The following is a 13,468-nucleotide window of genomic DNA, read 5'->3' on the forward strand; positions in this document are numbered from 1 at the left end:
ACAAAAAAGGAATCAGAATGAAGACCAAACTCTTCTGAACAGCTTGAAACAGCAAATGTAATTCCAGTACCCCAGTAATTCTAGCTAATTTAAACTTGTAAATCTGTGTTGTGTGGTGGGAAAATGTTAAAATCTTTAAATTTATAATGCACAGAGTGATACAAGACAAAATCTGTATGGCCTTCTTGTACTTCAAATTGAATGTAAATAGCATTTAGAAGGTATAACTTTAGGTTAGAGATTACTTCATAAAATCTACTTGCCACCTACAATGGACGTACATAAATTCCTTGAATGAATCTAAATTACCACAAAGGTATGAAAAACGTGGTGTATTATGGTGTCACGCCTGTCTTCTGACTGAAGTCTGATGCTTTGCAGGAACAAGACATAGATAATTAAATCTATGCCACCTCAGTCCTCATACCTGTAGATTTCTCCTAAGTATACCTAAGTATGAAAATGGCCCAGGAAGTCTGAGAAATTTCGTTGTTTTCACCCACAGTTAGTGGTTGCTGGTTGCTGGTGCTTCTGTGTGTTTGTAGTTCCAACATTCATCCAGGAAGGGGATTTCTCTGCTTGAAGGTTACTAAAAGTTGGGCCTCCTAGACAAACACCCTGTTCCTCAGATTTTACATTAGTATTCTGTACTCCTGCAGGTACTGCCATATCTACATGGGAGGTGCCTAAACAGGTACTCCTCTCATCCTCAGTTACTTGCCTTCAAGAACGCTCTTTCAAGAACAATACTAAAGCAAAGTTTCAATCTCCCTTGTCCTTTGACTTTGTTTACATTTTCTTATTATACTGCATTTGTTAGCAGCCGAAAATACCTCCAGTTTTTTCAAATAAGTCTTCAAGTCTTTCCCCTCCACAGCCTTGTGCAATGGTTGAAGATGCAACAGTAAAAGTAAGTTAACAGGGTAAGTCTACCAGGCACAGCGTATATTTGCAAGATACAAAGTGCCTCCAACTCATGGTGACTGTGCAGTAAAACTTTTTTTTTTATATAAATGACTTCCATAATTACTATATGCTTCGGACTAGTTAACGGAGAGATACTTTATGCCACCTTGATTCTCACCCAAATCCAATAGCTGGCCAATTCTCTGTTATAAATTTAAACAAATTCAGTGGCCATAAGGTATGTTGACTGTCTAGAACTATTTGGAGCCATTTAGGCACTTTACACTATTTAGGCCAAAACCATTTAATGCAGATAGGAGTCCACAGTTCACAGACTCACAAAACAGCTGAGGTCGTATTGGACCTCTGGATATCATCTTGTCCAACATTACTGTTCAAAGGAGGATAATCTAGGGCAGTGAACAGCAGGGAGAAGAGCATGTGTTAGAGCCAGTCCTATGTCAATATACACTGTCCTTGTAATTCCTTTAGAGATGAAACATCTTGCTATCTGGACTGGCTGAAGCCAGCTGAGATTTTGGACTTTTCCGGTGAACTATAGTGAAAACTGAGGTTCTGCCAATGCCCTACATGTAACCAATTACCACAAAAAAGTTCTCTTGGGTAGTGGAGGGTTTGGAACTAGTATATGAATGTAAAGAATATGTAAAGAACAGCAGGGATAGGGGTAATGAATAAACACTTCAAGGGGAAAGATTTAACTTTACTTTGGTGTTTCCTCACCACTCAGTCATGTTTCCTTCATGAAAAGGACTTAAATGGCAGGCTGTTTCTGTTCTGTCCAGGCTTTCCCACACAAGCCCCCTATATAATTTACTCTCTGACACACACAGAACAGATTTTTCCAGGCTGAAGCTGTTCCAATTCAATGTTCTTAAAAAGAAATGGGTAGGTATATTAATTACCTACCTACATATTTCAAGTGTTAAGTGTGTTGATCATAATAGAATATTAAATAACTGGAAAAAAGAAGAAAAAAGAAACAAAACAAAACAAAACAAAAACTTGAAGGTTCCTCCATCTTCTGCTCCAGCCTGGTTGTGAATCAGGCACTAATATATCAAACTATGATCTTGAGTGCTTGGTTTGAACATCTGTGTGGGAGTTTTTCTTTGATCCTTTTTTCCTGACAATTAAATCATAACGAGCAAGGATAAGGAAAAAAATCAGTGCCAAACTAATGTTATTTGTGGAGTGGGGTGATGTCCTCTTCCAGGTAAGCAAAAAATCCTTTCAATTGCTTTTTGTTTTCCTGCTAGCCCAAAGAACAGGGAGAAAGGAAGCTTTTCTTTAAGATTACTAGGCTGGAGCCTAGTAGCCTAGGAGAATGAGGTTCAAGCCCTGGCTCTGGCTTGGGAAAATCTCTGACTCTGTGAGGCAGTTGTTTCCCTTCTTGTCCACCTTCTCTTTCACTATTTTACTGCCAGTTCTCCACTCATAACATCAACTCGGCAGCTTAGGAACAGCACAGTCTGAGTTTGGCTGGAGACTTAAGAGCAATGACATTACAAATGCTCTGGCTGATAGCATCTCCATAGAAGGAGAGCTGTTTCACAGGTGCTTCTCCTCTTCCAAGGAATCAGTGCTCCTGGAAGACACAGGAGATGAGGCAGCAAATTCAGTGAGGTTTGGTGCTTATTGCAAGTTGGCACCTGCTGCTGCCTCCAGTGGGAAAGTATTGATGGAGCCAGGGAGAGTAATCACGCGCTGAGGTGGCTGCCTTGCTAGTCTGCAGTATGCAGATCACCCTGGGGAATATGCCAGTTTAGTGACATATTCTTAGCTTAATGAGATGCTCAGAACCACAGCCCTCTCTCTCTCTCTCTCTTTTTTTTTTTTTTCTTAAATGCAAAGAGCAAAGAGCAGTGTGTTATGTGGTAACATAATCAGCTATAAGTATCAGAATTTGCCAACAGCATACAGTATTGTAACCTGTGCACCCCACGACATGGCCTCATGGCACAGATTGTGCCTTCTGATCTCAGTTCTCTTTCTAAACATGCCCTTAATCTCATGGGAGATCCCAAATATGTAAATATAAAATGAGGAAAATCCCTTTTGTCATGAAGGTACTGAGACAGCAACCTGCTTTGTTCTTTTTAATAAAGCACAGCGCAGATGTTGATTTAATCTGCCTGTCTACATTTAACATGGGTTCTTTGTTTTAACTTCCTCAAAAAATGGAGCATGAAAACCGAAGATACCCATATTATGAGATTAACACCTACAAGTTAATTCCAGCTATTAAACTCGATAATTCAAAATTGCAGTAAAATACTTCAAAATCATCAATATCTCATTCGATATGTGGCTTAACATAATATATAATGTACAATGTGTGTATTAGTGTATTCAGTGCAAATCGATAGACAAAAATAGAAACAATTAATGTGATCTGTGGAAATAGTTTTCCAAGCAGACATGTTGGAAGCATGAAAAGATGTCTAATGACAAGCAAACTATAGAAAGAAGAAATAATTGCTTCTCAGATAAATATGATTTACTGGGTGGGAAGAGGGTACTTGCAAGACAATTTACATGTTTTCAGTGGACAGTGAAGAAAATTACTGGTATTCAGAGCTTGTTTCACTTCTCTGCAACAGAGCTACTGACTTACAAAGTTGCCCTGTTATCTTTTCTTTAATACAGGGAGGGAAGATAAGGGTCTAGTCTCGATCAAAATTTAATGGATCGGTGAAAGAGACAGGTAAGCACAGTTGCTGCAGAGGTCCTCCCAGTCTGATCCAGAGTAGCTTTGCCAGTCACCTTTCATGAAATTAGGAAGTGATAAATCACTCTTCCTCAGATCGGACAGAGCAATTGCTGAATCTATGCACCTATTTCAGATTTTTCTGTATATATTTTCTGTTCAAGCGGAGGTTCTAGCTCTTTCTGCATTGACAATTAAACTAATCTAAGCTTCTGCTTGGCACTACGTCTGCTTGCCAATGTCAACCTCCTCACAGTTTGGAACATGGAGCTCTTACCAAATCAATATGAGGTGTGAGGAAAGGTTTTGATCAGTATTATAAAACAACCTAAAATGGAATGGAGTCAAATCCAGTTGGAGGCCGGTCACTAGTGGCATCTCCAAGGGCTCGGTACTGGGGACAGTTCTCTTTAATATCTTTTTTGATGATCTGGATGAGGGGATTGAGTACAGCCTCAGTAAGTTTGCAGATGACACCAAGCTAGGTGCGTGTGTTGATCTGCTTGAGGGTAGGAAGGCTCTGCAGGAGGATCTCAGTAGGCTGGACCAACTGTATGAAGTTCAACAAGGCCAAGTGCCAGGTCCTGAACCTGGGGCACAACAACCCCAAGCTGAGCTACAGGCTGGGGGATGAGTGGTTGGAAATCTGCCTGGTGGAGAAGGACCTGGGAGTATTGGTTGATAGTCAGCTGAATATGAGCCAGCAGTGTGCTCAGGTGGCCAAGAAGGCCAACAGCATCCTGGCTTGCATAAGAAGCAGTGTGGCCAGCAGGCCTAGGGAAGTGATTGTCCCCCTGTACTCGGCTCTGGTGAGGCCGCACCTCGAGTACTGTGTTCAGTTTTGGGCCCCTTGCTACAAGAAGGACATCGAGGTGCTTGAGCGAGTCCAGAGAAGGGCGACGAAGCTGGTGAGGGGTCTGGAGAACAAGTCCTACAAGGGGCGGCTGAGGGAGCTGGGCTTGTTCAGCCTGGAGAAAAGGAGGCTCAGGGGCGACCTTATCACCCTCTACAGGTACTTTAAAGGAGGCTGTAGCGAGGTGGGGGTTGGCCTGTTCTCCCACGTGCCTGGTGACAGGACGAGGGGGAATGGGCTTAAGTTGAGCCAGGGGAGGTTTAGGTTGGATGTTAGGAAGAACTTCTTTACCGAAAGGGTTGTGAGGCATTGGAATGGGCTGCCCAGGGAAGTGGTTGAGTCACCATCCCTGGAAGTCTTTAAAAGACGTTTAGATGTAGAGTTTAGGGATATGGTTTAGTGGAGGACTGGTTAGTATTAGGTCAGAGGTTGGACTCGGTGATCTAGGAGGTTTCTTCCAACCTAGATGATTCTGTGATTCTGTGAAATGCATCAGAACACATCTCAGGCAGGTAAGAGTAATGTCAAATAGCGATAAGAGCTTTTCATTTTCTGAAGTGACTTTTAGACTTACCATTTTAAGAATAAGGTGTAATTAACAGTATTTGGAGCACTGGGTGCTGGCAACCAGGTACAAGTTAGATCCTCACTTATTTCTTTGTAGCACATCAACTCATTGTCCCAGTCTGCAAAATGAAAACACGCGGATTGGAAAACACTCATCCAAGCAACTATTTACCATCAAAAAGTACAAGATGGTTAGGAGAATCAAAAGAAAAAAATAATAAAGCCAGTTATATTCTTTGTGCAATGAAATAAGTACTAGAAGTGTGATCCCTTATGTCATGTTTATTCTCAAGGCAAGCAGCTCACTAATGTTCAGAACAAGGGACAGAAACATTTAGAGAGATTAAACATTACGAGTTGCAATGTTTCCAAGGAAAAACTAGTTTTCCCACATGACAGTAAAAATGGAGAATTGTACCAATGTTTTGCATTCCCTTTACCAGCTGTTACATACCAAATAATGTAGTACTGAAATGCTTGCCATGGTTTTTCTTGTGGCTTCGGTGTTTTTACACCTTTGAACTCCTACAACACTGACATCTTGCTTGCAGTTTGCCTCTGCACTTATTTAAAGCTTAAACTGGTTAAACTGTTTGTTGTGGTTGTTGTTGTTGTTTTCAATTCTGACTGGAATATATACTTTACACTACTGGAAGCACTCTCTGGCAGAACTAATTCCATGCATACATGTACAAGGAAGCACTTCCAGCTGCAGACAATTTGTTTTACTAACTTTGAGGAAAGTTATTGCAAGTTAATTTCCCTATAGCAGATGACAAAACTGTTACCACCTTTCTGCTAACAGACCTTAGATTTTTATCTCCCATCTCTGCTCTGCTCTGGTTTCACACCTTCCTGGTCTGGCAGTTAGTGCCTTTTGTGTTCTCACTGTCTCTGCAAATGCTCAGAGCAGCAGCTGTGTGCCACCGCTCAAGTGTTTGCTGGAATTTGTGCAAGGCAGTGGCTTCTGGTGGGTCACTCCAGACCCATGGTGCAAAACACATCCCCCAGAGGAGTCACTATGGCTTGGAAATCTTGCAGAACACGGAGCATTGGCCTTGCATGGAGGGGAGGCACTGTTCCTCAGCAGAATTACAAAGTGGAGCTGGCAACAACTTTGCTTGGAGCAGATTATTGACAGCTAAACAGGATTTTGTAGACATTTTGGAAAGCATAGGCCAGAACTGAGGATCTCGTAGGCCTCACACATCCCTGTGAAACATCTTGCATAATTAATTTTAAGGAGTCAGGGGGCAAGAGTGGCTTCCTTTTGGTGATTATTACTGAGGGAAAATGTGATATTTCCACAGTTTCCAAACTGAAAGAATTACTGGGGAGTTTCTTGCAAAGCATTATATCACCATAGCACAGGAGTAATTATCAACAACAGCACAGATTGACTAGACTCCAGAATTACTCTAAAACTATCAGTCATCTCTATCTGGAGATCCAGAGTTCAGAATAATTGCTGGAGAACAACAGAATATTGTATACTACCAGATTCAGAAAGATCACATTACAAAGCAGAAGGATGCATTTATATACAAAACAACTTGGGTTTAATTTTTTGACTTTTTTTTTTTTTTTTTTTTTTGACCCAAAGAGAAATTAACAGCTGATGATGTTCTTAAAGGATCTCATCTTTTAGTTTCTGGTGGTAAAGCTAATTTCAGTATTTCAGAAATCACTTGTCAGAAACTTTAATCATAAAATCTGACTCTTCTCCTTTTGCTTTGTCTCTTACCGTCTGAACTACTAGTTCAGAAGAATCAGCCATTGTGTCTCAAATTACCACCCACACTTTTTAAAAAAGATACAGAAATAAAATGTGTTGTTTTTTTCTTCTCTTCAGAAAAGTAGATAAGGACATCAAAATGTACAGGATATTTAACATGATAATGATTTTTTTTTTTTCCTAATAAGTAGAGCCACGTGTTCCTTATATCTAAGAGGTTTAATAAGATACCAGTAGACCTATTACTTCAACAATAAAGGTTCGCTATTTGATAAGTAAATATGTGTCTCTTTGGAGTCGGTAATACAGGATGGTTGTGGTTCAGAGATTTACCCAGGTTCATAGAATCATAAAATTAGTTGGGTTGGAAGGGACCTTAAAGACCATCTGGTTACAAGCCCCTACCATGGGCAGGGACACTTCCCACCAGACCAGGTTGCCCAAAGCCCCATCCAGCCTGGCCTTGAGCACCTCCAGGGATGGGGCATCCACAGCTTCTCTGGGCAGCCTGTGCCAGGGCCTCATAACCCTCAGAGTGAAGAATTTCCTCCTAACATCTAATCTAACTCTCTCCTCTTGTAGTTTAAAACTGTTCCCCTTTATCCTGTCATTGTCTGCACAAGCAAAATTTGCTCTCCACCTTTTTTACAAGCCCCCTTTAAGTATTTTAAAACTGCTATGAAGTCACTCCAGAGCCTTCTGTTCTTCAGGCTGACAGAGTCCCAACTCTCTCAGCCTTTCTCATAGGAGAGAAATCATCCTTGTGGCCCTCCTCTGTACCCACTCTAACAGATCCACATCCTTCTTGTGCTGGGGGCCCCAGACCTGGATACAGCACTCCAAGTGGGACCTCACAAGAGCAGAAGGGCAGAATCACCTCCCTTAACCTGCTGGCCACTCATCTGTTAATGTAGCCCAAGACCACAGAATCACAGTATGACCAAGGTTGGAAGGGACCTCTGAAGATCATCTAATCCAGTGCCCCTGCCAAGCAGGATCACCTAGAGCACATTGTGCGGGATAGCATCCAGGCAGGTTTTGAGTATTTCCAGAGAAGGAGACTCTACAACCTCTCTGGGCAACCTGTGCCAGTGCTCTGTCACCCTCACAGTACAGAAATGCCCTCTCATATTCAGCTGGAACCTCCTGTCCTTCAGTTTGTACCTGTTGCCTCTCGTCCTGTCGCTGGGCACAACTGAAAAGAGACTGCCTCCATCCTCTCAGCATCCTCCCCTCAGATATTTATACACATTAATGAGGTCTCCCCTCGGTCTTCTCTTTTCTAGGCTAAACAGGCCCAGCTCTCTCAGCCTGTCCTCATACAACAGTTGCTCCAGTCCTATCATCGTCTTCGTAGCCCTCCTGTGGACTTTCTCCAGTAGCTCCATGTCCTTCTTGTGCTGGGAAGCCCAGAGGTGGACACAGCACTCCAGGTGTGGTCTCACCAGGGCTGAGTAGAGGGGGAGGATCACCTCCCTTGACCTGCTGGCAAGGCTCCTGAATGCAGCCCAGGCTGCCGTTGGCCTTCTTAGCCCCAGGGTCACAGTGCTGGCTCATGGTCAGCCTGCTGTCCACCAGGACTCCCAGGTCCCTCTCTGCAGAGCTGCTCTCCAGCGGGTCAGCCCCCAGCCTGTGCTGGTGCTTAGGGTTATTCCTCCCTAGGTGCAGGACCCTGCACTTGCCCATGTTGAATTACATGAGGTTCCTCTTGGTCCTACCCTCCAGACTGTTGAGGTCCCTCTGAATGGCAGCACAGCCCTCTGGGGTATCAGCCACTCCTCCCAGCTTTGTGTCATCAAACTTGTGAGGGTGCACTCTGTTCCACCATCCAGGTAGTTGATGAATAAAGTGAACACACTGGAGCCAGTACTGACCCCAGAGGGACACCGCTAGCTACAGGTCTCCAACTAGACTCTGCACCACTAAGCACAACCCTCTGAAAATGCAGGACGCAGTTGGCCTTCTGGGCTGCAGATGTGCGCTACTGGCTCATGTTGAGCTTTTTGTCCACCAAAATCCCCAGGTCCTTCTCTGCAGGGCTGCTTTCAATGAGTTCTCCCAATCTGTGCTCATGTCTGGGATTGCCCCAAACCAGGTGCAGCACCTTGAATTTGCACTTGTTGAACCTCATGTGGTTTACATGGGCACATTTCTCCAGCTTGTCCAGGTCCTTTTGGATAGCATCCCCTCCTTCTGATGTTATCAGCTGCACCATACAACTTGGTGTCATCTGCAAACTTGCTGAGGGTGCACTCAATCCCACTGTCCATGTTGTTGATAAAGATCTTAAACAGCACCAGTCTCAGGATAGACTCCTGAGGGACTCCACTCATCACCATGCTCCACCTGGACATAGAGCCATTGACCACCACACTCTGGGTGTGACTTTCAAGCCCATTCCTTTCCACTGAATGGTCTACCCTTCAAATCCACCTCTCTCCAATATAGAGATCAGGTTGTCACATAGGACCAGGTCAAAGGGCTTGCAGAAGTCCAGGTACCTGACATTGGTTGGTCTTCTCTTGTCAACTGATACAGTCACTCTATCACAGAAGGCCACAAGATTGGTCAGGCACAATTTACCTTTGGTGAGCCATGCTGGCTTTCTCAGATCACCTCCTTGTCCTGCATATGCCCTGACATTGCTTCTACAAAGATCTGTTCCATGATTTTCCCAGGCACAGAGTAGAGACTCTGTAGTTCCCCAGGTCTTCCTTTCTATCCTTTTTAAAAATGGGATCCCAGTTTTCTGCCCTTCCTGCTTGCTTTCTTAGACAGGGGGATGGAGAGATCTTACACTCTAAGAAAAACATCCTTAAAGAGTTGCCAGCTCTGTTCAGCTCCTTTGTCCCTACAGATGGTGTTCCAGGGGATCTCATCCACTAGGTCTGTAAAAAGCTGGAAGTTCACTTGTTGGAAATTCAGGGTCCTGACTTTGCTCTTTGCTAGGCCCATATTTCTTGAGATCACAAACCTGACCAAGGCATGGTCACTACATCCCTGCCTGCCTCCAATCTTAACCCCTTTAAATAGTTTGTCTGCATTGGTGAGCAGCAGGTTCAGTAATGCTTCTCTGGTTGGTTCATCTAGTACCTGGATGAGGAATTTATTTTCAGTGCACTCTGTGAGGGTTCAGGATTGCTCACACCCTGCTGTGCTGCTTCCCCAGCAGACATCCAAGTGGTTGAAGTCCCCCATCAGGGTGAGAGAGTGTAAACATGATGCATCTAGTAGCTGAAGCTACTAGAACCTCATCCACAGGTTCTCTTTAACCAGGCAGCCTGTAGTAGACACCATCCACAAGCTGTACTTTCTTTTGGTGTGGTCCTTAACTTTTGCCCACAAACTCTCAACCTATCCATGGCTGTTTCTCAGAGGCATCTCTTCACAATCAATCCCTTACCTAACATAGAGGGCAACACCCCAACCCCTCCTTCCCTGCCTACCTCTTCTGAGAAGAAGAGAGCACCCTCTATTCCAGTGTTCCAGTTATGTGATCCATCCCACCACGTTTCGGTTACAGCAGTCAGGTCATATTTTTCTAATTGCACCACGATTTCCAGCTCCTCCTGCTTGTTTCCCCAGAACACCCTTGTGAAATTATGCAGTAAAAGAGCAGTCCTCCTCTTTTCCTCATTCAGACTGATTTCTTCCTATAACCTGAATTACAGAGTGTCCTTGCTATGTCTATCACCACTTGGATGGCAGCTGTATAGTTAAATTAACAGTTGTTTTGGACCAAAAGTGTGTCGCTATGGCTCAGACTTATAACCTCCAACCCATGACACCTCCCTTGTCCTACCAAAAGAAATATGCATTTCTAATGAAAGTCTGCTGCATCAGCCTAGGTGTGTGCAGCTTCCTTTTGGGAAGGTAGAGATCATGTCTTCCTTGTTTCTACAGCAAATGTGAATAATTACTTAGTTCTTTGCTTTCCTAGTCCAATCACCAAACCAAACCTTGGCCACCTGCATTCTTGATATGGTGCTCTAAGAACTGGAGAAAGTAGCAACTGCTCTCACATTATTCTCCTCTTTTACTCTAAATTGAGCCTTTTGTTAACTTGGTAATTCTTCTTTTCTTTTAGATTAAGAACTAGAAAAAAAAAAACAAAAAACAAAAAACACCTTTTTGGAACTGCTGTAACACTTCACATCAGTATGTTTGTAACAACATACTGCTCCTGAAACTGTGAAATAACAGTTCTGGAGAGATGAAATCAAATGGAAACATTCCCCCCTTCTGATGAATTCCTATTAACTTCTTCCCCAAACCATTCCTGTTAACTGAGACCCACGTGGTGACCACAGTGCTGCAGACCTGTTTCTCCTTACAGAAGCATGGGGACTTGTATTGTTCTTCATGCTCCTGGTCTTACAAAAAAAAAAAAAAAAAAAAAAAAAAAAAAAAAAAAAAGTCTTTCTTTATAAATTGGCTTTTTCTATGAGACAGTTTAAAAACACACAAGGCAAAAATAGTAACTTCTATGTGTGGAAACAGTGTATTAACATACTCCACCCTCACTGGCCTGGCTGATATACTAAAAAAGTCCTATAAATTCCCATAAAGTCCTGTAAAGTCCTATATCACACTCTTCAGCTGAACATGTTATGTTACCCACGTTTTTTTCACTTGTCCACTTTTCCTGTATTTGTAGGTACACATGTGCATACTGTTTTTATCCCATTCCATTTTGGTTTTACTGTACTGCTTCCTTTTAAAGAACGTATGTATTGTTAGTTCTTCTGCACCTTAGAATATTAGCCCTGTGCCAAGACTGCACTCTGAGATGTGCAAGCAAAGGAAAAACTTCCCCTGTACCAAAAAGCCACAATCCAATTTCCTCTTTAAAACAAGCAAGGCTCAATTTTTGCAGTCCTGTATGCATTGTTTTTCTTCACATTTTTCTGGTATTCTCAGTAATGCTTTAGTCCAATAGACTAATAGCAAGATCTAGGTAATTATGCATAGTTAATTTCAGAAAAGTGCAGTCATATTGATGTTGTCTCATCCAGTGCCACTATGTAGTAAAAGACTGTCTTCCCTGCTATGGCTCCGAGCAAGCCACATTGTGGCTGCCTACAATAAATCCAGCATGACCACCAGCTGCTGTGAAACTGATATCTATTGGTAAGTGTTTGGCTTCTCTTTTTTTTACCATTAACTGCAATGTATTAGTTCAATCTAAACCATAAACTTTTGTCAATATAAACATCACATATTCTATTGTCATTTGATTAGGCCACTAGGAGGCCCCTAGAAACAAGAAGTAGAGACAGACCCTGCGTCTGCAGCCCTGTAATAAGTATCTGGGCCTTAGGAAAGGGTCAGAAATTCACAGCTTCTACATGCCGGATTTCAGCCAAACAACCCTATGTCAATATTTAAAACCCAAATCACTTCAGCTGGCAGATTTCTAGCTGAAATCTAAAATGTTGCCAGGAGATCTGACTGTTCATCTTTACAATTAACTAGATATTATGTGAATTATATTTACCCACCTGGAAGCTGCTTGCACAATGGAAAATCCAAATTTAAGCAGTTACAGGAATCTAGGGAATAAAAAAGAATGCATTTAACTGAAATAAAATAAAATAAAATAAAATAAAATAAAATAAAATAAAATAAAATAAAATAAAATAAAATAAAATAAAATAAAATAAAATAAAATAAAATAAAATAAAATAATAAAATAAATAAACTGTTGCTGAGTGCAGTTTCTCCTACCCAAACTTAAGTCAGTCATGACTTTGGTCATATATCCTTGCCTTTGAATTGTGTTAAGAATTCTTAGTATTAATAAAGAGTAATAAGTCATGCATCAAACAAAAACTCACCTGTTGCAAGTAAAAAGATAGCTGCAAGCAGAGAGTTCTTCATCTTCTCTGAAAAGAAGCATAATGATTATCACCAATGTTACACAATCTTTAGTCTATTTTTCATACAGCCTCTTCAGTTTTCCTATCCATTCCACTACCTATACTTTTGCTGGCTGGATACATCTAACCCACTTGTAAATGACAATGTGATGGACATTTGGGCTCCACGTTATTAAATATATTTAGGAAATTCTAATTTCACCTGTATGAAAAACAGAAGCTTTCCTTCTTGGTGTGTACAAGTCACAATGAGATTGTTAAAGGTGTGTAAGATATCAGCAATGTAAACCCAGTTAAGCTTAGGTTAAGCTTAAGCTTCTTTGAAAATCTATGCTAAATGTCAATGTGCAGAAAAGCAAGGCAAAGTATTTGACTTACTCTAAAATGAATGATTAGACACTGTAGAAATAATAGCAGCAGCAGACCCTGCCTGTCTTCTTTTTCTGCCTTCTTTTTCCATTTAAAATAAATTCACCACTGCAGAGGTGCTGTATCTGCATTGTTGGTAGCAAAATGGGGAGCCCTAATGTAGACAAAAGTCACTATAGCTGTAAATCAGGTCCACATCCATGAAGTCTGATCAGAGAACATATAACTCTGGGCACTCCAGAACCACAATAGATCTTGCTGCTCAATCAGTAAAGGGAAATTTTCAGAAAATTTCACTACTGTGGGAAATTTCCCTTCTGTACTCAGATAGCTGCAAGCAGAGTCTGGATTCAAACCTACCTGGTGATAGGCAAATTATTAACTTATCTCGGCCACTATGGCATATTTCAGGTTGAGTATTAAATAGG

At 41.9% G+C, this 13,468-nt stretch overlaps 1 protein-coding gene across 1 annotated transcript in view; it reads right to left on the reverse strand.

Annotated features, from left to right (window-relative positions):
• Positions 1-12,672, reverse strand: part of LOC311221619 (interleukin-6 receptor subunit beta-like) — a gene marked incomplete at both ends in the record, with an annotated part of 32,557 nt that extends 19,885 nt beyond the window's left edge. Inside the window, 3 exons of the mRNA XM_084305708.1 lie at positions 5,065-5,176; positions 12,294-12,344; positions 12,630-12,672. Coding sequence (XP_084161834.1) covers positions 5,065-5,176; positions 12,294-12,344; positions 12,630-12,672 — 206 coding nt within the window. The remainder of the gene's footprint in view (positions 1-5,064; positions 5,177-12,293; positions 12,345-12,629) is intronic.
• Between the last annotated feature and the right edge of the window lie 796 nt (positions 12,673-13,468).

This window comes from Netta rufina (assembly GCF_964035555.1).
Source record: "Netta rufina genome assembly, chromosome: Z".
Classification (NCBI taxonomy): Eukaryota; Metazoa; Chordata; class Aves; order Anseriformes; family Anatidae; genus Netta; species Netta rufina.